At 39.4% G+C, this 25,097-nt stretch overlaps 4 protein-coding genes across 4 annotated transcripts; 1 reads left to right on the forward strand and 3 right to left on the reverse strand.

Moving 5' to 3' along the window:
• Positions 1-1,097: 1,097 nt before the first annotated feature.
• LOC144213043 (complement factor B-like) lies at positions 1,098-7,146 on the reverse strand. The gene is made up of 18 exons (XM_077741285.1): positions 7,001-7,146; positions 6,690-6,896; positions 6,427-6,612; positions 5,813-5,989; positions 5,383-5,469; positions 5,134-5,273; positions 4,206-4,350; positions 3,990-4,121; positions 3,806-3,916; positions 3,609-3,743; positions 3,139-3,236; positions 2,902-3,034; positions 2,563-2,701; positions 2,407-2,483; positions 2,149-2,246; positions 1,938-2,067; positions 1,465-1,514; positions 1,098-1,384 (listed from the first exon to the last, which is right to left on the reverse strand). Exons 1-18 carry the CDS (start codon positions 7,053-7,055, stop codon positions 1,208-1,210), a joined length of 2,277 nt encoding a protein of 758 aa, XP_077597411.1. The 5' UTR covers positions 7,056-7,146; the 3' UTR covers positions 1,098-1,207.
• A 1,019-nt stretch (positions 7,147-8,165) lies between these two features.
• On the forward strand, positions 8,166-11,487 carry chek1 (checkpoint kinase 1). Its single transcript, XM_077740754.1, has 13 exons — positions 8,166-8,405; positions 8,671-8,785; positions 8,876-8,984; positions 9,078-9,142; positions 9,219-9,288; positions 9,359-9,547; positions 9,618-9,722; positions 9,791-9,874; positions 9,945-10,029; positions 10,093-10,261; positions 10,352-10,483; positions 10,971-11,072; positions 11,153-11,487. The coding sequence occupies exons 1-13, from the start codon at positions 8,341-8,343 to the stop codon at positions 11,267-11,269; spliced, it is 1,407 nt and encodes a 468-aa protein (XP_077596880.1). The 5' UTR covers positions 8,166-8,340; the 3' UTR covers positions 11,270-11,487.
• A 101-nt stretch (positions 11,488-11,588) lies between these two features.
• Positions 11,589-16,648, reverse strand: vsig10l2 (V-set and immunoglobulin domain containing 10 like 2). The gene is made up of 12 exons (XM_077741113.1): positions 16,633-16,648; positions 16,239-16,586; positions 15,789-16,064; positions 15,386-15,661; positions 14,455-14,724; positions 13,936-14,193; positions 13,566-13,856; positions 12,952-13,302; positions 12,064-12,186; positions 11,964-11,988; positions 11,788-11,888; positions 11,589-11,680 (listed from the first exon to the last, which is right to left on the reverse strand). The coding sequence occupies exons 1-12, from the start codon at positions 16,646-16,648 to the stop codon at positions 11,589-11,591; spliced, it is 2,427 nt and encodes an 808-aa protein (XP_077597239.1).
• A 1,070-nt stretch (positions 16,649-17,718) lies between these two features.
• Positions 17,719-24,720, reverse strand: nectin1a (nectin cell adhesion molecule 1a). The gene is made up of 10 exons (XM_077741306.1): positions 24,420-24,720; positions 20,731-20,843; positions 20,338-20,596; positions 20,116-20,233; positions 19,840-20,021; positions 19,647-19,764; positions 19,425-19,576; positions 19,216-19,348; positions 19,053-19,116; positions 17,719-18,914 (listed from the first exon to the last, which is right to left on the reverse strand). Exons 1-10 carry the CDS (start codon positions 24,469-24,471, stop codon positions 18,591-18,593), a joined length of 1,515 nt encoding a protein of 504 aa, XP_077597432.1. The 5' UTR covers positions 24,472-24,720; the 3' UTR covers positions 17,719-18,590.
• Positions 24,721-25,097: the final 377 nt, after the last annotated feature.

Below are 25,097 nucleotides of genomic sequence, written 5' to 3' on the forward strand. Positions count from 1 at the left end.
CTGGCTATAGGCAGGCATAAGACCAAGGGTGGAATTGCTCAAGTATCTCATCCTTTTGGCTTTGATTGATTCTGGGCTTGACATGGGAGGGTGCCATGTTGAGGTTAGCAGGTGGACAATAAAGTAGAAGACAAGTGAGATGGCTAACTAAAGCATTTTTGTTTACGACATCTGAGAGCAGGAGGAGCTTTTATTCAATTAAGACTCCCGTTGGTCTCGCTCACATCTTCTGTCTCCGGCCATCCTGCTGACCTCCCTTTCTCTCCATCCTAATTAGTTATGAGATGAATGCTCCCTTGGGAATGCTCCTGAAAAGCACTGAACGCACACACACAGCGGGCGGGAAGCGCCACATGCCAAAGAGACGCAGATGGAAAAGTCCCATATTGGACGTTTAGCCAATAGGAAGAATGGCTTGTTGTACTTTTACTCACTGAGGCCAACCATGACGGCATAATGGTCAGCTGATCAAGTCAAATAAGCTCATTCGAAGCCATAAACCCGCCTCTGCATCGTTTCTAATGCAATGCAGGCCTCGTAAAAATAACACACACAACAAACAATGACAAGTCATGCTGATTTGCACCGCAGAGGGGAGACGGGGCTGTCCGGCGTAGTCACCATAAGTACTTTCCGCTAAATGCAATTTGAATAATGCGAGCTGGCACCCCACCAGACGTGGTGTCCGCATTGCGTAGGCCCGCATAGACAAGCTGGAAACAAGCCTCGACTCTGTGACCCAAAAAGAGAGTCAGAACGTTCCATCAGTGAAGGTAAAAAGCTTTTAATGAAACCTTTTAGTAACTCCACGCCGCGTTTGTATTCGCAATTTGACAAACGACCAGTTGTAAAGGAAAATTGTTTAGTATGATGAATACTATTTTGGGTACCCACTCAACAGCCACAAAATTAGAATGTTGGACACTGTTATACAGTGTGATAAAAAGATAAATGGCATAGGTGTAAAAAAAAACTATAACTCTGATTGGGAAAAAGGATAGAGAATTGCTGGGAAGGATCTGATTGGTTGATCCTACCAGGTGAGATCAATTGGAAGAGCTGTCATTTATTTTAAATTAAATAAATACAAATGTGTCCAAAATTTGAGAAAAATATTTATTCAAAAATCTAAATGGGACTATTATAGTTCATGTCAGCTTTCTCTGCAATTATTATCATAGCAACATGTCACATATACGTTTAGCATTTAGCTCTTCAAGAACTCCAGCGGGGCATAATCATTCTGGTTGTCATTTCCAAGGATAGATTTGAGGAAAGGTACGACTCTGAAAACATTAATGTGGAAATCTCGGGAATTCTCCTGTGACTCGACAACACCGCCACCCTTGCACAAATTTTGGGTTCCCCAGCTGACCAGTCCAATCTGGGGGGAAAAAAAACATAATCATAACCAATTATAACAGCACCAAAATGAACAAGTTGGGCTTATATGAAAAGGCTCACCTGCACTGTACGATGTTCATAGTTCTTGAACACAGCTCCTCCAGAATCACCTGCCCCAAACGACATTATTATAAAGTTAACCTTATATAGTGACTATTTTTGGACATTAAACAGCATAAAAATCAAAATCACCTCATAAATATCTGGCATCCACATATTTTAGTAGACTAAAATATTACCATTGGCTGTCGATGTGTGTTAAAGTTAGGCTTTGTTTAATTATTATTAATACATATTGTATTCATGTCTTTTATGTATTTTTTATTAAATCAATGTATAAATGAATACAGTGTCATGAAAATAAATAATAATAACTCGAAATGCACTTTAGTTTGGTCACCCAATATGACTCCAAGTTGGATTTTATATATTTTTTTAATTTATTCATTAGTTTTTTTTATTTCTCATGTTTTTGTCTTATTGCCTTTCATTTCCAATGGTGGCCATTCAAGGAAAGACTGGACCTACATTACCTGTACACGCTATATGGTCTCTGAGGGGTGCTCGACCTCCGGTGCATAAGAAGTTTTCAGTCACAGGAACCAGTGGGTTATTTGTCGTAATTCCCGGCGCGTCCAAAGCATGTCTAATGCATTCATCCCTCTGTGACACATGATGGGAAAGCCAAAATTCACTCAAAAGTACAATTACTTTCAAATAAGGCCAAATTTGTGAACAACTCACATTATCACCAAGCTTAGCGTGGACATGTTTTTCATCCACCCACCTGCCTCTACGCGTCAGGAAAGTAAGTTTCTCCATATTCTTTAACAGAAGCTGTTCTGTTTTTAGAGATCACAAAGATGCCGTTTTGAGTGCATTATTTACAGACCGTACATGCTGAAAAAGTATTATTATGTTATTGTTTTTCATTTCATCAGCAGTATGATGTTGATGTGAAGAGATGTGGTCGTCAATGGATGTGATCAGAATGTTGCCTACCTTGTTGTGCGCAAGTGGATTCACCAACCAGTTTTAGACCATCACTTGTCTCCTGGGTACAGGGTATGCAAATAGGTCTGAGCACAAAGACGAGACAAGGTCTAAAAGACAGTTTCAAATGGCTATTATACAAAATATGATCTAATCATCTTGTACCTGACTAGAGTGGAGATTTTCACAAATTCTTTTAATTGGATGAGAGCCACATCGTAGTCATAAAACTCTTTCACGCCCTCATTCACTTTAGCGCTGATATTGAACTTTGGGTGTAAAAAGAAATTTTTAACTCTTTTTGCTGTTAGGGAGAGAAAGAAAGAGAAAATCCGGTACAGTGCAATAGAATTTAGGCTGAATTAAAACTTTTTGTGCAGTCCTTATTCAAAACTATTTTCATTATATGGTGTGGGCCTGTAAAAACTAGGCAGTAGTCCGCAGGCCGTAGTTTGGACACCCCATTTTTAGAATAAAATGGAGAGCCAATCGGTATGCACTTACTTCTGCCCTGTCCGTCGTCAATGTCGACCATGACGTGTTTGGGCAGATCTTCAAATGTGAAACAGTGAGCGGCAGTCAAGATAAACATGGGCGTCACCAAAGAGCCCATACATCTCATGACCCTTCCCCCGTTCTTAAAGAAGCAGTCAAACACATGCATAATTACATTGAGTCCACAGAGACGGATTGTAATGCAATGGGCAAAAAGAACGAAAAGTCAAATTCTTCATTTTTCACCTGGACAACAACCTGGGCCGACCATGGATAGTTCTCTCTTCCTTTTGTGGTTTCATAATCCTTATGAAGACCACATGTGCCTTTGACTTCATCCTCATCTGAAAATGAATCAGAAACTATGTATCAAAAGTTTTAGTCAACACAAAATGGAGACATTTTTTTGTCAATATTGTTGTTATCAATGTATACTTGGGTTTGGCTAATGTCCAAATCCAAGAGCCTTTCATTAGAACATTGTAATGTATTATAATGGTTATAATAGTTATAAAATGATACTTGATCTCTTTGGTCTGACAGTGTAGGAAGGAATATTGGAAAGTTTGTAAATACATTAGGAAACAAGAGAAGGCTGTTTTACCATCACGTTATAATCTTATATAGAGCTCCACAGAAGCAAATTAGATCTCAGAGACGAATAAAAACTAGCTGGACTAAGAAAGGAAAATGCATATGTCATACAAGAGACTCACCAATGATTTCATCAAAAGTCTTTTGCAATTTTTTGATGTCCTTCATCCTGAAGTAATGTTGACCACCCAGTCCTACGACCAGATGCTTCAAGTCATCGTCAAAGACCTCCGCCCCAATAGCAAAAATGTAAATATCTGAAAGATGGATGCAAATATTCATTCATTTGCAATTAAATATTGGGTTCGTGCTAACTCACCCAGATAATCTGCTCTCAATAGCTCTTTCTTTTTATAATTTGGGTCCATGTATACCATGTGCTTGATTTTTTCCACTGTCGTGTCAGGGGCACCACCCATATTGTACGCACCTGAAATCAAATCAAATGGCTTAATTGATATCTCAAACAACCAATGATACATTTCAGATGTGAATGAAGTTACCGTCCGTAAAAAGAATGATGACATGTCGGTGCTCCTTAAAGCCGTCTTCCCCAGTTCGCTGTTTTATAATAGCCATTCTGTTCCAAAAAGTTTCAAAGGCCAGATTCAGATCAGTTCCGGCAGTGTTTTTACCTTTTGAGCAGGAATTCACAATCCAATTAAGGAAAAACCTCAAAAGTGAGACATATTAAGAAATAGACCCAATCTGTTACTCACTTCCAGTTTTGAACATTTCCAACTGAGCCTTGACATGATTCAACTGAACCGTGCCATCCAAAAAATCTAAAATGTTGACAACTTCAAATATATCCGAGGAGAAAAAGATAATCTCATAGTTTGGCGAGATAGGAAAAGAAGAAATCTAAGAGAGAGGGGTGGGTGACAAGGAAAAAAAAAATGACATTATAGTTTTATAATGACCAGAAAAGCACATGTAAATTGCTTAGGTAATTGCCTATGTGTGTTATTTTTAAGAGTTCCATTTAATAACACTGACAACATGCCAAGACATGCCTTCTAAGAAGCATCAGTCAGGATTATGACGCGTCTTGTGTTTTTAATGAAATGCACTTGTAATGGGATGCTGCTCTGACAGCTAATGGGATGAGAAGACCCTGTTTATACACGTTTGGTGGACGGTCAGCCAAAGTGTGAACGTGAAGGTGTGCCAAACACTTTTTCTAATCTGCTTCACCCTAAAACATACTGTCAATTATTGCAGTACTACACACACCTATACTGCAAATTACCATTGGTGTTCTTTATGTCCAGTGAAAAAGCATTTTAGAGGATATATATAAGAATATGAAGAGAATTCCACTTCCTCGGGCTAAAATAGTTCAATTGTTTATTTATTTGAATTTGAATTTTGCAGTCCTCTACATCAGTGAAGTATTTTTTGTAAGTCAGCACAATTGTGGCCATTGTCAATCCGATTCTTTAAACCCCAATCAGAATTTAATTTCCATCTCTTAAATAGAAGAGCTTGTGCTGACTCTTTAAATGACACATTTCATTAAAAGTGATGCCAATTGTATTCTAGCCATTATACAGGCACAATTTCCAATGCATATTCTTTGCTTATGATCGTATAAATCTCATTTTGAAGTGTTTTGCTTAGGAGACAGAAGAAAAAAGTTTTTACCTTGGTGATAAGTTTGTTTACAGTATCTCTGGCGCCAATGAAGTATTTTTCTTCAATGCTCTCTGAAATGTCTACACCAATGTAGATGTTGAGTTTTCCAGTTTTGGAAATCCGGATTTTTCTGCCCTCCTGTGTGTCATCTAAATGGTTTAAGAAAAAAAATGATAATAATAAAAGACTGTTATTTTTTTTTACTGTACACAAAACATAACCATACTATGCTTTCCATGATATCATCATTAGACTTGCCTGTTGGTTCTAAAGTGGTGAGGCTTCCTTTAATTGAGCTGCCAAAAGCCTCTGAAACTTCCAGTGGAGTATCATAAGTGTAATCATCTGAGAATATAAACACAGCAAACTGGAGTAAAAATGAATTCCAATTGAATGATGTACAGTAATTCTGCACTTGATTTTCCTCATCTCACCAATAAAACAAATGTATATGATTTCAAACTAAAGTGGGGAGGCAAACATTTAAAGTGCTTAAATGTGCAACAAGGTATTTTGTACATAGGGAATCTTACAGTCTGAATCCCTTTTGCAATGACCAGCCTACAGGTAATGACCTTAGGATGATGGTCATGTTTAGCCTGGCCTACCCCAGAATTCATTGTGTAAATACGAATAGAATATAGATAGTTATTAACATTAACTGTACACCTGGTGCACTGTGGCTTACAGTAGCAAGCTGGTTCAATGCCCGTCCACTGGCCGTTCTCTAGGCACACTCGCTCAGGGGAGCCAACAAGAAACATATTGCCATTGCAGCTGTATTTCACTTTGTCGTCTAGTCCAAAGGAATTGCCAGTTCTTAAGGCCCCAGCTGGTATCCCGGGATCGGCACAATCACTTCCCGCTGTAGGAAGTCAAAGTGCAAAAGTTAAACAAAAAAGTGGGTGAGTCAGTAAGTAAATAGGACAGGCGGTTCAGAAAATGAATGAATGAATAAATCCATGTTCACTACCCAAGGTAAATTAATCTGATTCCAATCCAAATTTGCCAGAAGGAAGTAATGTAAAAGTAATTCGTAATCACAAAAACCGTGCAGGAAATTTTGCAGTACTTTAAAATCTCAGGAAAAACACAATATTTCCCCACTTCTACTTTGTACTTATTTGGCCCCCTATACAGAACCTTAATGCCATCTTGTGGCATTTTAGGGTAATTTAGGATCTGGCTATAGCAAATTGAATTGAATTGATGGCTTTTATGGTGGTGATGATGATAGTTTGAACTTCAAGTTTGTTACAATTGATATAAAAGATTCAAATTACAAAATAAAACTGAACTCACAGTCACGACTGCAGATGGGAGTGGAGCCACTCCATTTGCCATTAGGTAGACAAACGCGTCTATCCGACCCTCGCAACGTGTAACCAGAGTAGCACTCATACGTGGTTTCATTGTCTACAAAATATTTCTCCTGAGGAGGATTGACGCTGCCGTGCATAAGCACAAATGGGTTGGGACATTCAACCACTATTAAAACAGAAACAAAGTATTAAATCCATTGTGTGATGCCAAGTAAGTGTAAAAGAGTTATTGGTGCTACTCACCTCTGCATGTTTGAGGCCTTGTGATGCTGGGTTCTTCCTTCCATTCGCTATTGAGTTGACAAACACGCTTTTTGATAGGATATGGATAGAAACCCTCGGGACAGTGATAGATCAGCATACTGCTTATATTTAACCCCTTAGTCAGGGTGTAATGGCCTCCAGTTATTTGCATATTGTCTTCAGTACAATTACCACACACTTGTCCACCTAAAAGGACAATTTATATTTTGAATAAACTCAAGTTATCCTTTATTCTTTACATTTCCAAGCAAGAAAGATATTGTTAATATCACAAACACTGCATGGCTTACCCATGAGGAGACATAGAAGCACCATCCACCCAAACCAGAAGACAGATAGTTTCATTTTGGAAACGTCAATAACAGAAAGTTTTCATGAGAAATGAGCTTTTATTGACTAAAAAATGATGCACACCAGGGAAGGATGGGACTTTTCCCAAATTGAGATGTTACTGATTAACTTGGGGACAAATAAAGTGAGATCAATATGACTAAAAAGGATTTCGACTATCAAAACTTTTAAAAGTCTCTATATATCTTGCAGTCAGATTCCTTTTTGGGGTGAAATCATTTAGTAACAGTTCAAATGAATGTAGAGGTCTTAGATTATGGTTATAATAGTAATCTGTGACTTGTATGGCTGAGTTAGGTATACACTGGAATTTAAATAAATGAATTACATTTTGAAAAAGTGTAGTAATTTACTCTGGTTAAATGGCTAGTTATTGTATCTATTATGTTTTGTCTTCTTTATGAGGTATATAAGCTATGTGAACAGCTTCCTAAGCAAGACAAAGTACACTCGCTTCATCATTTCCCAAAAGCAGTGGCGGGTTTGAGCGTGTATTTGTTTACATACTGAATTGATCGCACACTGTGCAAGTTCAATTGATCCAAGAATTCCCCCAGCCCTCATTTTGCATCTAAGTTTACAAGAAAAATAGGCTCAGATTTAGATTCAGCACCACAAAGGCACATAATAACAAGTTTTGTTTTGACCAATGTAAGAAAATAGGAAATCTGTACCAGCTGAACTAATGAATAAATATTTGAATCACTATTAAACGCCTGCCATTGACGGCATTAGACGTCCAAACCATTTTGACTGGCAAATACAACTGAAATTGTTGTGTATTTGCTGCACTACTTTTTAGTTCATTGCTTATTCTTAGATTTCCGTATTAAGCTTGTTTTAAACTCTTCTCTTTGATATTCGTTAATGTGCATTGTGTTTTTTTCATTATTAAAATTTTTTCACCATCATTCAATATTTTTACCGTAATGATGCTATTGTGGAGTATTGTGTGGGCTATGGAACTCTTTTACAACAACGTTAGTCCGTAATATTGTTTTGAAAAGTATTATTTCATAAATAAATATCAATATATAGTATGCTTTTAAACTATATCATGTTTAATAAACAGGCGCACCATAAACACGCAACTAACCCGGCGGCGGAAACGAATGAGCGTTGAAGTGGGCGTGGCTAAAAACAGCGCGCCGATTTCATCGGAAGTGCGGCTATTTTGAACTTTTGTTGTTCCGTACTAATATTTGCAGACTGCATTTGTTTTTTTATGATCACGCTCCAGAAAACAACATACTTTTAGAGATCTCTGTAAACTTTTAGTATGGCGGTGCCTTTTGTGCAAGACTGGGATGTTGTTCAGACACTCGGAGAAGGAGCTTATGGAGAGTAAGAATCTTTCATTGTTTCATTGTTTCATTGTTTCATGTCTTTAACCTGTAACGATGTCCACCTCATTATGAGATTAAGATCGTTGTGTGCTAACGTATCGCAATCAAATAGGTGGGCCGATCGCCAACATTACTAGTTATGGATCTGGGAGTAAATACTTTTAAGAAGATGAAATCCAGTTGTTGTTTTTTTTCATTTGAGATGTTTTTTCTTATGTCATCTTGCATTATCAGATGTTAATATGTTTTGCCTTTTTGATCAGAGTGAGGTTGCTGGTGAACAGACAGACTCAGGAGGCAGTTGCCGTCAAAGTGATTGACACCACACAGGCCAAAGAGTGTGCAGAAAATGTCAAGAAGGAAATCTGTGTTCACAAGGCAGGTTACAAACTGTGATACAATCCATATGATTACTAAAATAAAACGGCTTTATCATTTGTTTATGAACCTTTTGGACCATTTGTTCAGATGCTGAACCATCACAACATTGTGCGATTCTTCGGTTGTCGCAATGAAGGGACCACATTCTACCTCTTTTTGGAGTACTGCACAGGAGGCGAGCTTTTTGATCGGATTGGTGAGATGTACATAAGACAATATATTTTTAAAATTCTTGCTTGTGATGCCTTCGAAATCCAATAACTGAATAAATGTTACCTTTTCTCCTTAGAGCCGGATGTTGGAATGACAGAAATAGATGCTCACAAATTTTTCCAGCAACTTATAGCCGCCGTAGTGAGTAAAGCATTTGCATATTTATTTAAATCAGGTGACCTGTATGCATAAAATTATTTCTTCATGCATCCTGCAGGAATACCTCCACAAAATTGGCATCACTCACAGAGACATAAAGCCAGAGAATATTTTACTGGATGACAAAGGTACAAAGAAATTCATGTATGAAATGTCTTGTTAAAAAAAAAGTTCTATTCTGATGGCTATGCTTTCCAGACAACCTCAAGTTGACCGATTTTGGCCTGGCAACCATGTTTCGCTTCAAAGGACGAGAGCGGTTAATGAATCGTCTTTCCGGAACTCTTCCTTACGTTGCCCCGGAGCTTTTGAGCCAGAGCGAATACAAAGCTCAGCCTGCAGATATCTGGGCTTGTGGGATTGTACTGACTGCAATGCTGGCTGGAGGTAAGTCTTACCACACAGTTACCAAAATTTTGACTCTTAACAAGCAATCATCTGTCATTTTTTTTCACAGAATTGCCGTGGGACCAACCGTCTGAAATCTGCCAGGAATTTTCGGATTGGCTAAAAAAGAAAACCTACTTGACCCCTTGGAAGAAAATCCAGCCAATGCCTCTTTGTAAGTAATCTGTGTATAAAGCCCAGTTTTCCCCATGTTGGTGCATGACTCTATTTTATTTTGGTCAGGTTTGTTGTCCAAGTTACTTCTGACCAAACCAGAAGCACGCATCACCATTGAGGACATCCACAAAGACCGCTGGTTCACTGAAGGTAATAGTTAAAGGAAACTGTATCTCAATATGACAATTTTATGATAGTCAAGCATAATATTTTTGCACAGGTGTAAAAATGTCAGTCTCGACTTTAACCTCAAGTACCAACAAAGACAGGCGGTCAGATGTTGGAGTTATATCTCGAATTAGCAGGTAAAATGTACCTTTTCTTTTATGTACTTCTTCGTATACTCCTAACATTAATTTTCTGCGCAGTGATGATAAAATGCAGTTTTCCAGCTCGCAGCCCGACCCGGCGGCGGGAGGCTGGGAAGCCATGCTATTCATCGCCCAATCGGACGGTCAAGTCAGTTTCTCTCAGCCAATTAAACCTGAGCACATGCTGGTGGGCTCTCAGCTGCTGGCAACGCCGGGAGCAAGTCAGGTGACTTCCAAATTCTCTTTTTGCGGTTTAAATTGGTAATTTGTAAATTGGGATAACTTCATTTTGTAATGTTTTCATCCCTGGACGCAGACGGCGTGGCAACGATTAGTTCGCCGAATGACACGTTTCTTCACATCGGTGAGCTCTGACATCTCGCTGACTTCGCTCAAAGCCGCCTGTGACAACATGGCACTCAGCTACAAGCTCACCTGCAACAATCAGGTGAGAACAACACCCAAGTACACTCATATGATCGGCATATATTTTGAACAGTTTTGACTTTTAGAATGTAATCAAGCATGTTATTGTTTATTATGGTGTCAGTGAGTTGGACTTTTATCAAATTCATTGCACTAGTGAGGACATTTTTTTGCATTTGCTGTCTTTAAGGCCATGTTCAAACTGGCCAATGGGAAATGTTGTTTGGTTAGCATCACAATTCCATGATTTCATATTTCAGTATTTTGTATATTTAATAATTGTATTCTCAATTTAGCAAACTGCAGAGGGCGCCTTTTTAATACTGCTTTGGCTTATTGAAACACAGATGAAACCTACATTTGAAAAAAAAAAAGCCCAAGTGGGAAGTTGGCAGTGTGGTGTGAAAATCCGTGTGTTCATGCATTCAGGCGTCCATTTCCATATTTGTGTTTTGGGGAAGTGTTGCTTCTCATTTACACACACTTAAATCTCTATTTTCCCCTTTTAGGTGACTTTGAGTACTTTGGACAAGAGGAATAACAAGCTCATTTTTAAAGTCCACTTGCTGGAAATGAATAAGATGGTACTGTTAGACTTCAGGCTATCTAAGGTGGGTTTTGGTGGCAACAAATACAGTTAAGTCAAAGGAAATTGATTCAATGTGAAATGTTAATGAGCTTGTTTGTTTAGGGTGACGGTTTGGAATTCAAGCGCCTTTTCTTGAAGATAAAGCAGAAGTTGGGTGACATCATCTGCACACAGAAAATTGCACTTCCTACCGCCTCTGGTGACAACAAACCAACATAAAAGGATGGAGAAGTAAGAGTTTGTGTATATATATGTGGTGCTGTTGAATTATTCAAGTTGTGTTATCAATGTGTTCTCTTCAACTGTGCACTTGTTTCTTCTTTCCACACTGTTAAGATAAATAGACATTTTGTTGAGACACTAAGGAGACAAATTTATTTGTATTTTACTTCACATGTTAATTGTGGAAGTATATCTTAAATAAATTATTTCCACGATGATTGTCCCAAGCGGGTTCTTTTTCAAGAGTGGATATTTCACACATAGTAATAATATTTTAAATATGGAGAACTGAATGATTTTGGGAGTTTAATATGTTTTAGGATCCTGTAGCCTGGACGGTGATGGTGACATTGACAGGTTCGTTGTCTTCTGTTGTCGGGGCCTGGGTGGTTGTTGTCAAGGGTGAAGCTGCCCGGGGTATTCGTGGAGCTAAATGAAGAAAATATTTATTAGCATTTTTTTTTATTTTTTACATCAGACAGAAGCTAAATGAATTATTCTACTATCCATCTTGCCTGGGTTGGATGAACCACCCATATCCTCAATTCCCCCGTCCATCCCATTCACTACTTCATCCTCTGGGAAATTAATGTTCTCCCTTGACTGGCTGTGACGTCTTTGAAAAAGCAAAATAATCAATCAATCGATCATGCCTAAATTGTATATTTGTATACATGTAATGTTTACTCACAGGCCAAATAACATGTCATGAAGTCCTGTGGAAAAGCAATAGGGAAAAGTTGATTTCTGCATTATATGCACTGCGGTTACATTGTGTCTACAACACTCACGAGGGGTGTTGTTGCGGTTGCGGAAAATGAACACGAGAAGCAGCATGGTTGCGATGGCTGCAAAGAGCATCCCGCCGATAGCAGCGCCAATCACAGCAGGGTAGTTGTTAGATCGTGGCTCAGCTGCAACACATCACAGTTACACATTGCAACAAAGCTACATGGTACATTATATACTATGCTGTTTATATACTTGAGATAGTTGTAATCTTGAAAAAAGTTCAAACTTGGATGTGTTATTGTATTGTGTACAACTCAACAATTGTATAGAATGACTAAATTTGAAAAATTGTGGGAATTTTTGAAGTTGGATATGGTATATGACATGGATGCATGGGTATTTAGAAGTTATAAAAGGTGGAGTTTTAACACAGAACAAAGGTAGATCTTTTTTTTTTAAGTTGTATCATAGTTAAAAAAGGAACTTCTCTGTACTATGACTCATGTTACTAGAATATAACTATACTCTTTAAAGGTTTATTAAGAGAATATGTCCAATTGTGCCAAAATATCTATTTTTTCATATGAATTCCCCTGCATCCTCAACTTTATCCAACTTTAAATATTTCCAAAATTCCCATCATTATCTGGAGATGGAATATTTTGATGCACACAGAACATGAGGTGAAAGATGAAAGGAAGAAGTAAAAAGAAAGTGAGCATCATCTGTGTATGTGTTTGTGTAGGGTTTGTGTTGGGTCTTCACCTGAGTAGATAAAGAAGAAGAAAAAAAACAATGTTAAACCTTTACTAGATGAAATCATTCCTCAGTCTTATTAATATTTTACTGTGATACAATGTAACCACATCTCCCACCCATGTTAAAAGCCATGTTTCTATTTTTTTCATAGTAAACCTGCACATTCCGCTACTAGCTGCTTAATATACCTGGCGTCTTCGCAGCAGAGGGGTGCCCAAAGGTTCGGTGGTTGAAAGGCATAACTCTGAACTGGTATTTTGATGTGGGTGTGAGCCTGCCCACGGTGTCAATTCTGACATCAGGATCCTGGATGACGTTACGTTGCCAAACCGAGGAGCTCATCCGTTCTTCTCTTTTCTCCAGCGAGTCATTGTTGGCTCTTCTCCCGGGCTTCACGTTCAATGCTCGGTGTTCCACGAAGAATCCGGTCCAGCCTTGTTGGGCGTCATCCTCCATCTGCCACACTAACTCTACCTCATTCCGCAGCCGGCCGAGGTACGTGACCTTGATCAGGGTGGCATTGGGGGGCATGGGGTGCTCTGAAAAGACAGGTTAGTGACAAATATTGTGACCGCTACAAGTAAGATATCCATTAGTCCACAAGTGTCAAACCAATTACAGGATGGGGAATACTAATCTAGACGACACTTTTTTTTAACCTATCTATTTTCTTACAACTGTAATCATATTACAGTCAAGTACTGGTCTTTTTCAGCAGTGCTGTTTCAGTTAGAATAAAATCTTCCAGTCACATGGCCCTTTGTGGAATTGGTTTGACAGCTATACTTTAGGCAAATCTTACTCTTAACCACAAGTGTGATGTTAAGGTCAGCTCCTCCAACCGCGTTGCTCGAGGTGCACCGGTACTCGCCACTATCCTGAGTCTCATCTGTGTTTCGCACAGTAAGATTGGTCCAAGCTGATGTTCGTAGGAGCATGTACTTGGAAGTGTCCCTGACATCCAAACCATGATTATTAAACCAGATTATTTGACTGGTGGGAAGGTAGTTTGCCCTCAAGTTGCAAGAGAGTTGGACATCAGCCCCCTCGTACACAGATATACGTCTCCTTTGGGTTAGTAAGACCGGGGCCTCTGTAAAATAGAAAAGTGTGTGTTGTATTTATTTTCTCTCAGATAAGTTTAAGGCTTGTTTTTAGTTCTGTGTGCTGACCTAATGTTAGCCTGCAGGTCTGCGTTTGGACTGAAAGTGGATGTTTTGCATGGCAAATGTAAGGTCTTCCATTGTGGGCCATCCCATAGCGAATGATCAGGGTATTGGAGTTCTCCTCCTTTGTCGTTCTAAGGCCAGTGGGGCCTTCCCACCACACCAAAGCATTTGGTGTCCCTCCATCCCAGGAGCAAGACAACATCAGATACAGCTTGTTGATGGTCACGTAGGCTAAACACACTGGTTCTGAATGAGGGAGATCTAGTGCAGAAGAAAAGCTTCATCTATTATACTATACAGTGATTGCCTCGCTTTTTCATTCTAGTCTAAAGGCTGCCGCTCATGAATACCAAATTGAGGCTTTCTCCTGCTAAGAAATCCAGCATATGCTGATTTTTATTCAACCAAGTCCTGACCCCAAGAAACCAGCATAAGATGGATATCTTAGCAAGTTCATGAGTTTTCAACCAAGCAAAACATAAGACTGGTTGCACATTTTCTGACAAGCATTGTTGCACTCACTTGCACGCGTACTGCACTCCACTGATTTTTTAAGGGCGAGGTGAGAGCCAGTGCATTTAAACAAGCTGCTGTTGCCAGCCAGATATTGGGATGACAGCAAAATTTGGCTGTTGTGCCCATTCTCGGCCTCAGCTCTTCCTGCCCTTTGTAAGTGATCAGCCCATTGAACTTTAGCAGATGGGAACCCGCCATTCCAGGAGCAGTGCAGTCTCAGGGATGTGTGATTAAAAGCTGGCTCCAAGGAGCATGAAGGCGAGCCATCCGGTGGATCTGTGGGGAGAAGATGTAGCGTAACAAGGCCGTGGAAAATGCAGAGAGCCAGAGTGACATCACTGAGCACGCTTCGTACAGTGAACCCCCGTTCAAATCCAACATATCCTTAACTATTGAAATTGTCCAATTAAAATGGGACTTTGAGTGAGTTTGGACAGTGACTGATTAAAATAACAACAAAACAATAGAAGTAAGGAAAAAAGATTTGTAGATGGACAGTGATATAGCGAGGGTACACTGTATCAGTTAGACAAAAATGAGAGAATAGCAAATGCCAATAGTTACCAGCATTTGCCATTCTCTCATTTGCCACTTGTCATGGCTGTGACATGACAGCAAGTACTACCTGCCAGAGAAGCCCGTCAAATTCCCGACAGCCCAAACGGAACAACCAGTCTGGAGAGCCTCCACACCTGTCTGCATGTGTTTTAGTGTGGTGTGTGTTTGATTCAGAAAACGTCTTGAATTTAATTAAAGGTAGAAACAGGTGAAAGAGGTCCCATCAAGAATGAAATGAGAAAAAGGTCCAATCAAACATTTGTCTTGGTCTAGAAATGGCCAGTTTGCTTCTGTTTTTTTGTGCTACCATTTACTGTACCAAGACAAGATGACAGGCGGAAATTGAAAGTTTTCAGGACGGCGCAAAGTTAAAACTCACAGTAGACGGTTAAGCTGATGGTTTTCTTGGAGCGAGTGTTTAAGTAGGTGTTTTGTGCCAGGCAGGCGTAGTCGCCCGTGTGCATGCGGAGGACCTTGGTGATGGTGAATTGGGGCCCGCTGTACACCTGGGAGTTGTTGTAGAACCACACATACTGGCTGGGTGGGTTGGACTGAGCTTGACACTGCAGAGAGACGGTCTCTCGTTCCAGAGCCGAGTACCCTCGCTCAGTCACCGTGTATGGCGTCACGTCAATCCTGGGAGTGTCTGGACCAACTGGGGAGACGTTTAAGTAAGAATCTACCAGATTGGTTTTTGACTGTTAAAAATGATCATCAATCTTTTAAAATGTAAATCTGCCGATGTTGATATGCTTTTGTCTGACAATGTGATCTCTACTCACAGATAATATCCAGCCATATACGATCCGACCGTTCACTGTTCACTGCATTGCTGGCAAGACACCTATACCATCCGGTGTGGTTCCGGTTGACCTGGGTCACATTGACGATGCTGCTGTTGCCCTGCGCAAACGCTGAGATGTTTCCATGGCGGTTTTCTTGCTGCCACATATATTGGATGGGACCCGTCCCGTTGTCTAGATTGCATCGAAACCATATTGTTGAACCTTCCACTGGAGAAACGTCATTCACCAAGAGGTATGGCTTCGTCACCGGAACTGTATAGAGCAGAGGCTGATTTGTTCTAATGAAGCTTTAAAAATATGTATATAGTAAATGCTACAGAACAATAATATGGCATTTTATGTTATTATTTGGTGCTCATTGAGCAAGTGGTGAGACATTTTTGCAGTATTGTGCATGCAACCTTGCTCATGAACTGCCAGCCTTACCTCGTACATTGAGGTGTACATAGTAATAGTAAACTACAGGTGCGTTTTCTATGTCATAGAAAGCCTGGCAGGTGTAGAGGCCTTGTGCCGCCACAGGAATCTTGTCGATGCTGACATCGGCACTTTTGGAAATGACCGTCACCTCTCCGAGCGTCTGTGCTACCTTCTGGATCTTGGGACCTTGGCCCAAGTCGTACACTACTGCTTTGATTGCTTCAGTGCCAGGTTTGGTGAAGCTCCAGATGTATATATCAGGTATGGCGGACCCACACTCCAGGATTACAGCTTTGCCCACCACACCGTACATAGTGGTGTCATGGTACACCACCTCGTTATTGATGTTCTGCGCTGGGGTAAGAGAAAAACATATATGCCAATGTGTGTTTGTGCAGACAGGTGTTGCGTATCATGCGTGTATTCATTTACAAGATTAAGTCCATGGTAAAGTTCAGTGTAAAATAATCAGATCCGTTAAAATTGATTAATTTTGCTGCATCCTTACATAATCAGATTACTTTCTATTACATTACATTTACATCGAAGTGACCACAAAATATATAGTATTGTGTTTTTTAACTCAATAGGTTATGACAGTAACAATACAAAATTAAACAAGTATAGTTTTGTTTCATATAGGCTGGAAATCATTTAAAATTTACTTACAATTTGCAGTTTTAAGAAGAAAAATCAGCCCTAGCAGTTGGGCGAGCATGGTATCATCATGATCTTCGGTCAAGTAAAATGTTTCCAAAAAAATATATATACAATTTAGCTAAAGGCCAGTTAAAATGTGTTCCTCTTCATTGTTTGATTACATCCTAAAGTTTCCATACGAGACCAGTTGCGACTTTGAGTAGCCGGGGAGCAGGCAGAGATGAAGTCAACTGATTTGCGCTCAATTATTTATGTCATTTTCCTTTCTCTATATACTTCTTTCTTTCTCCAGTAGGGTTAGAATAACACAAGTGATACCTTTTGCTCATCCATTATACAAGGCAGGCCTACATACACCTGCACAAAGTGCATATTAGACTAATGGCAAAGAAGGACATTCTGCTAGTCAAAACTCAAGTGTTTTTTTTTATGTTATGTTAGCCCCAATCTGATGCAGAAATCCCCACAAAGGAGATTAGAAGGGATTTTTCTGTTTGATTTTCTTTTGCTCTCTTTGTTTGAGGACAGCGGATGGACAACCCATGTGAGAAACTGAATGAAACAATACAAAAAATAATAATCTACTAGAGGAGATCACTTTCCCCATCTTTAATCTTCTTTGCAAAATGTACAAATAAATTCTGGCGACTTTAATTTTGGAGGTCGCATGGGGAGTAAAAAGCAAAATAACCATGATTGATGAGATTTGGATTAGGGATGAACTTTTATTGCAGCTGAGAATGTTGTTTCATCCCACTACTGGAAGCAGCTTTCGTTTTTTAGTTGTTTTTTTTAACAAATCTGTCTTTGATTTCGACATTTTAGGAGAAAAAAAGTAGGAGAGAATAATACCGCTTAGTGTTAGTCGGTAAGGTGAGACGTCTCTTGAATAAATGTAGGCCACTGATCAGTTTCAGACATTTGGCTAAGGTATAACTATGTTCTCATTTCATTGATAGTTCTATAAGTACAATTATTTTGGTTGTGTTAGGACCACTTAAGCTTGTTTGGTCCCCATGATTTTAAATAGTGTAAAATTGACTATCAACACCACTGAGGTCAGCCTTCTTGCCTTTTTTTTATTGAAATGCTAACAATTCAGAATTCATCCAACAACCAGTGTTAATGAATATTAAATCAAACAAATATTGTACTATAAATGTCCTCAAATATAACCAGTCGAAAAAATGTGTTTTCAAAATACAAACACAGGACGTAAAAGGTGAGGTATGCTAGTATTGGAAATCAATGTTTACAGTGCAGGCTCAAGACGATAGATATATCCTTTTCAATTTGTATTTTCTGGGATGTTTCTATTTCTAAGGGAATGATAGGCTAGTGTAGGATCAGTAAATGGGTCAAGCCATATTAAAAGATTCCATTAGAAATTGAAATTATTGATGATATACATCAATGATGTACACATGATATATAAATAACAGACAAATAATTTGGCTGAGACAATATTCCCTTTTTAGAAAAAATAATAATGAAACAAAATATGGAATACAAGGAGAGAAAAGGTCAAGTAGACACACAAAAAAAGTCCAAAAGCTGTAATAACATCTCCCCCAAAAGACCCCCAAACTCCCAAGTGTTGTCCATAGTCTAAAAATAAACTGTCAAGTAGAGTTTTCCAACCTCCTCTTGGGAAAAGTTTGTTGTTCTGTTTTAAATTCACTGCAAAATCCTGCTCTTTCAGACATACTGCTCTTTGGGGAATGTATACGTCCCGACCCCCGGGGTAGGTGAGGACATGCCCGAAAATGATGAGGGGTACTTGAAGATGGCGGTGGAGTGCAGGGGCGGAGAGAAGGTATTCTTGGACGAATTGGTGCTGCTGCTACTACTGGCTGCGACCGTAGTCGCTTGTGGAGAGTGGTAGGGGTGTTGGGGCAGGAAAGACAATGGAGGATTGATGGGAGGTGAGTATGGCTCTGGGAAGTCCTCTTTGTTGCAGGCTAGTCTGTAACTGACGTAGTCCGCTGTGTTAGGAAGTTCCTCGTAGAAACGCCCAGAATGCTGTACAAGGTGTAGAAGAGCTTTTGATCAGTGTGTTTCAACAATGTACATTTACGAATCCATTGAAAGATGGGAATTCGGTTTTATTCTATATATTCTGTGGAACTTTATTAGATTCCATTATCAATTAATATGTACCTGAATATCTTCAGCTGGTCTCTTGCGTATGGGCTGGGACTGTTTCATTGATGGGGAGGCATCTCTGAGTAAACAGTAAACCAGTAAACTGTCATTTACCCCATTGCGACCTCTTATTCTTTTTATTTGCATATGATGAGTAAATGGTAGAGTGTTTCCTTACGATCTGTCATCTTTTTTGCTTCTCAGCTTGAGCACCAGCACTGTGATGGTAATTCCCATCAATACGCCAGCCGCCAACAATAAGGCCACCACACTGATGACGTCCCCGGTCGCTATCTGTGGCAGTGGCTTCTCTGCAATTGAATGAAACGACCATGTATTCATTGACATTGCAAACTTGAGACGTCATGCAAGATAACGTTCTCTTACCTATAACGCTGACTTCCACAAAGCCCGATCTGGTTCCGATACTGTTTGTGGCATCGCATACGTAAGTACCCTGCAAATCATACGTGACCGGCCCTTTAAAGATGAGGACGTTGTCTCTGATTTCAGCAAAGCTTGGCATTGAGCCATTTATCCTGGTGAAGACAGCGACAAATTTAATATCCCAAAGATTTAACCCCATTTTTTTAAGTGCTCTTCACTCACAGCCTCCATTGATAGAGGGAGACTGCTGGGTTGGCATCTGCTTGACAGCTAAGCTGGACATTTTCTCTGTTCAGATACCAGTTTCCATCATAGCCGTCCACCAGGACGTCAGGTTCATCTGATTGGACACAAAAAAGGATGAGCAATTTGTTGGTTTTGCCCTACAATATTCATTGCAGTGAGACAGACTTACATTGAATATCAAGAGTGACACTGTCTGTGAACACCTCCTCATTATAGGAGGTGACACAGGTGAGGGTTTCCTTGTGTGTTTCCCTACTGGGCACTAAAATGTAGTCACTCTGAATTGTAAACGTGCCATCTGAGTTTTTATACTCGCGGGTGCTGACTTCACCGGGCACCCTCGTCTCCCACCTTCCCAAAAGATGAGCATATCATCATTGTAATTCATACATGCACATATTTTTAAGGTTTATGATGACTTCAGATTGATCGAATAAACACACACTTGATGACACCAGGTGGTTTCCCATTGGCCGAGATGCACGACGCTACGGGCGTCTTCAGGTTGGATGCGCGAGCCACCAATGTAGGTGTGGATAAACTCATCTGAGTGGTTGGACGGACTAAAAATGAGAGTTATTTTAATCATAATGTTATTTGCAGAGGCCAAGCTCGTTGACATGCAATCAAGGGAGTCACTTAAGGCCATTTGTAAATAGGTTCTTACCATAAACAGTCAGGTTGACCTTGTTCTCCCTGTTGCCCGCAGGAAAAGTAGTGTATTCACAAATGTAGGTGGCTTCATCAGACAAGCGCAGTGAAGAAAAGGTGATGGTAGTGTCTTCCAGGGTCGGCGTCCGACGCCTCACGGCGCCGTTTTTAAAGCTAACGCGATCCTTGTAGGGCGGAGCTACTGACACTCCGAGAGATGGGTTGGCGATGGCCACGTTTTGCTTGGTACCGTTAACCAGTTTCTGCCATGTGACCTGTGGGGGCACAAAAAAGGGAGTTCTAATCCAGAAACGGTTGTTTTTTGAATTGGGTTTTAAAGGCCCTAAACATTGAATAGCTTGGGATTGTAAATATATATTTCCTCATATACATTTAAATATTCAATTACCTGCGATATTTTGACAGGCGGCAAGCTGTTGATGAACCGACAGCGAAGATCTACTTTGGAACCCATGTACCCTGACTTCCCATCATCCATTTCTACAGTTTGGCCATTCCCACCTGCGACAAAGAAAAATGAAAAAAAGGACACACAAACTGTAAGTTAAAGCATAAGACAATACATTGATATAGTGTGTACCACTAGGAATAATCTTGTTTAAGTGTAAAGTGAAAAGACACAGAATTTTTCCCCCCAATGAGTAATAGTGAAAACCTGATTGTTTTCCCCAACCCAATTCCGATCCTTTCTTTAAGAAATGAATGTATTTAAAGTTGGGATATCAGAAGGGCCCTGAGGTCATAGTTGGTGGATTACAGTTAAGGTATAAATAAGTGTGATTTGTAAGGTACTTTTCCCTCTACCTGACTGATCCTCTGGAACAAATCCACTGCAGCCTCCCCCACTTCAAATAGTGCACGCTACTCACGTGTTTACATGTGCTTGATGGTCAGACAGCAGTAAGTGGGCTTACTTTTAAGCAGCTCGCCCTGCTGATTGATTCATAATGGAGGTTTCTGGCACACTGAACAAAACAGACTCCAAACTATGCTTGATCCCTTTCTCACACAAACATACACACGCACACACACACACACACACACTTGGCTCGTTGTTAAACCACAAGATTTGATCATAACAATGTCTCTCTATTTTTCTTTAGTTTTGGTAAAAGAAGTCAGCTCAAATATTGAACACAGTGCTCCATTTTATGCAGTAAACACCACCTAGTCTGTCATGTCAACTTAATACCACATTCAGAGTTGCAATAGATGAAAAAAAGTAAAGATTACCCCATAGTGGTGCACTTGTTATTGTAGTTTAAAGTTAGTTGATGCTTATTTGATTGAAACGATGAGTTAAGATCGAAATACCTTGATGCATTTTTACATTGTCATGCAAATATGACTTTCTATACATTGCTTTATCAAGCATTGTATCATTTTCTGCTTGTAGTAGACCAAATGGAGACGAAAAATGCAGTAGATTATGGCCTTAAGGGATATTAAAATGCAACAAATAAATACTAGGCAGGTAAATCTGAGGTACAAGTTAATCTAAACCTAAAATATTTTGCCCAAATGCCTTAACATACATTATTACCAAACCACAAACACTCACGCAAACCACCACGTCACTCTGTGTCACTTTCCTTCTGTCCAAGTCCATTCATTCATTCATCCATTGTTTAAAAGGATGGGAAATGACCTCATGAGCATACGACACAATGACCTAAAAACAGCAACAGCAGCATGGGAATTTAACAAAACAATGGTCATGTTGTTTTACACGTGTAACACGCATGTGAATGAGACTTTTTTTTAAAAATCAGTCCGATATAGAATACATAAAGACAATTAGGGTACATTAAAATTGTCCTATTTAACTGTTAACCATAAACTTAAATAATACCATGGGGGAAAAATCTTTGAAGAGTTTTTGATAGTGAACATAGGCAAGCCATATCATTTGTTTATAAGTTCGAACATAGCATTATAATATGGTTTATTTTTTTTTCATAGCAGCAAAGCACTTTAGAACAGCTGTGTGTTTACATTTTTATTCCAGGGTTTTAGGCAAGGTTTTGACATCAGAATAACAATAACACTTTGGCAGATTTCTATATCGACTGTGTTTAGTTTAAAATAAAGCTCTATTTTTTATGCTTTTGCAAAAACGAAGTAGTACACAGTGCTTTTAATGAATAACTTTTATGTATATAAAATGATATAATATAACATAGCAGTAGGCTAATTCTGATAGTAAAAAAAAACACTTTAAAAAGAAAAAGAAAGAGCGAATGAGAGCAGATTAACCCTTTAATCCCCGCACCATTGAGTCTCTGATTGATCCGGGTTTAACACGCTTTGCTCGCATGTAATTTCCATGAAGGAACCTGCTGTATAATAAACACATCAGCCTAAAAGCTGTTTGGTTTGTGACACTGACCACCACAATATTAAATTATGTAATTTCTCACTGCAGTTCTTGACACAAAAAGCAACAGATTCCACCACAGCATTTTCAGCTACTACAAAAATACATCCCCGGCATGCACTTTGTTAAATTACATCTCTGCCTGCTCCCATTTTAACTGATTGAAATGCAGTTTTGCCTGTTTATTCTTCCAAATCATAACATATACTTTAATCTATCATTGTTTGAGAGCGCCTGTGTGCATATTTGTATGTTATAATCTGCACGGGAGTGTGGAGTGTTCACTTGGCCTGCATTCAGCGAGGCAAGCTTGCGGGATTAGCATGACTCTTGCTGATGCATTTTGGGGACAGAAAAATAGGAGAGATCATGCCCAGACTAAAATGGAAGCTATCATAAAAGACAACTATGAAGACCGGATGTCTTCATTACTAAAAATCTTAACAATAAATAAACCGTGGAGGAGCCCAAACAGGGTTATGATGGATTATTATATTATGGGTGGATTATGATGACATTTGGGGTTAATTTGTCCGTCACTTGTGGTAAATTAATACAAAATAAATAGTGGAGGGAATGAGAAGGAGTGCCCGGGAAGGTGAAGACACTCTGGGCTTGATTTTTGGCAGCAATCCCGTTGTCTCATCCTCTGTGTGCGGCTCTAATCCCTGTCCTTCACCACATGGCCTATACACAGAGGGGGCCATGTACTGCACACATGTAAGCACACCAGCAAATTACTGCTCAGATGGCATGGGGAGGGCTTTACTGGTAATTTTGAGTGAAAAAAGCAATCAGAGCAGATGTCATAGCGCTTCAATACATCCGTATGTTGTCACTATATGCATTATGTAACCAGACCAGCCCACCCGACCTGCTTTTGTGGGGATGTTGCGACAAGACTGACAGCAATTGCTTGTGAGTTCATTCATCAAAATCCATTAGAATAGTTATTTGCAACTACTTATGACTACTGTGCCATGAGAGAGAGTTTATCTTTGTTCGTCTATCTAAAATCAAGCAGTTTTTTTTCGCCATTGTCAGAAAGTCAAATTTAAATTGGAAACTGGATCATTACAACGTGATATTTTAGTCTCTGATGTAATATATCTGCCTTGGTTATCTACACAATAGCAGAAAGAGGAAAACATTCCAAATCGTGATTCTGGCAAGGATCACAAAACCTCCTTTTTTTCTTCTTCTTCTGAGCAATGGAATTCTAAAGTATTTTTTTTTTTAGCAAGGCAATTCTGCAAGCAACTATTTCAAGAGAGAAAATATAATCAAAACGTTTTGTCAAAATGTAGAGTAAAGTCCATTTTAACCTCAAATCAAGCTGATGTGGCTATAGGCAATCTGATTGGATCCTTAAAGAGGGCTTTTGAGGCAAAGACATTGTTGACATTCCAGTTTGAGGACTGAGAACACTAATCATACTAAAAAAAAAACTTCAGCAGCTGAGAAACCAATTTCTAAATTATATAGTTATGTACTTATTTAAAATGTTGGTTTTAAGCAATGGATTTACACCACTAGTTTCTCATAATCACCCTACTAAATGTGCATGTATTCCATTAAAATATGACAAATTCTCAAGCTGTGAATGTAAATGGTCATTTTTAACCTCAATATTTAACACACAAAATCACATCATGATTCAAAAAGTTCTCAAGTAAGGTCAAAACAAATCATAAACATACCTGACAAGTTGAAAACTGTTATCAAGAATAACCAAAGTGTAATAAGTTCCATGCCCAAACCAGCTCTGCCAGTTTCCCCTCTTGGTTCTGATCCCAGTGCGCACTTGTGATCTGCCTCAGCAGCAACTTCTTCTAGCTTCTGACGGTCCACTTGGGGCTCTTTTCGCCCCCAAGATGGAAACAATATGACCAGCTCGCACCGTGAGATTTGATTCCTTTTTCTCCCACCCGTGTTATGCTTTGTCCATGAACCGGAGGCGCAGCAGTCGGCTCGGCTCGGTGAGGATAAAGCAGCTTAACGAGTGGGCAGATTATTTCCCAGATAGCCTCCCCCCAGTCCCGACCGTCAGTTATCTGTCACAGCCCAGGGGGCCGGACACCACCATGCAATAGCCCACCACCACCACTTTCCCCCCCAAAAAAGTATACTACGAGGTCATTGAACAGGCAGGGAACATGAAAATCGTGTGGAAAATACTTTTCTAATTGATGGTGGCATATAAAATGACTTTTTTTCAATCTTCTACTTCATCTTAGTCTCCTCAATTCAGTTCACTACTCTTTCCACACACTTTCACCAATTTATTTCAACATGTTCCCAAAATGTGTTGCTTAGCAAGCATTTATTCAGTTTTTGTAAAAAAAAAATCAGTTTCAAAGTGTCACTTTTTTGACAAT

This window comes from Stigmatopora nigra, chromosome 19 (assembly GCF_051989575.1).
Source record: "Stigmatopora nigra isolate UIUO_SnigA chromosome 19, RoL_Snig_1.1, whole genome shotgun sequence".
Lineage (NCBI taxonomy): Eukaryota > Metazoa > Chordata > Actinopteri > Syngnathiformes > Syngnathidae > Stigmatopora > Stigmatopora nigra.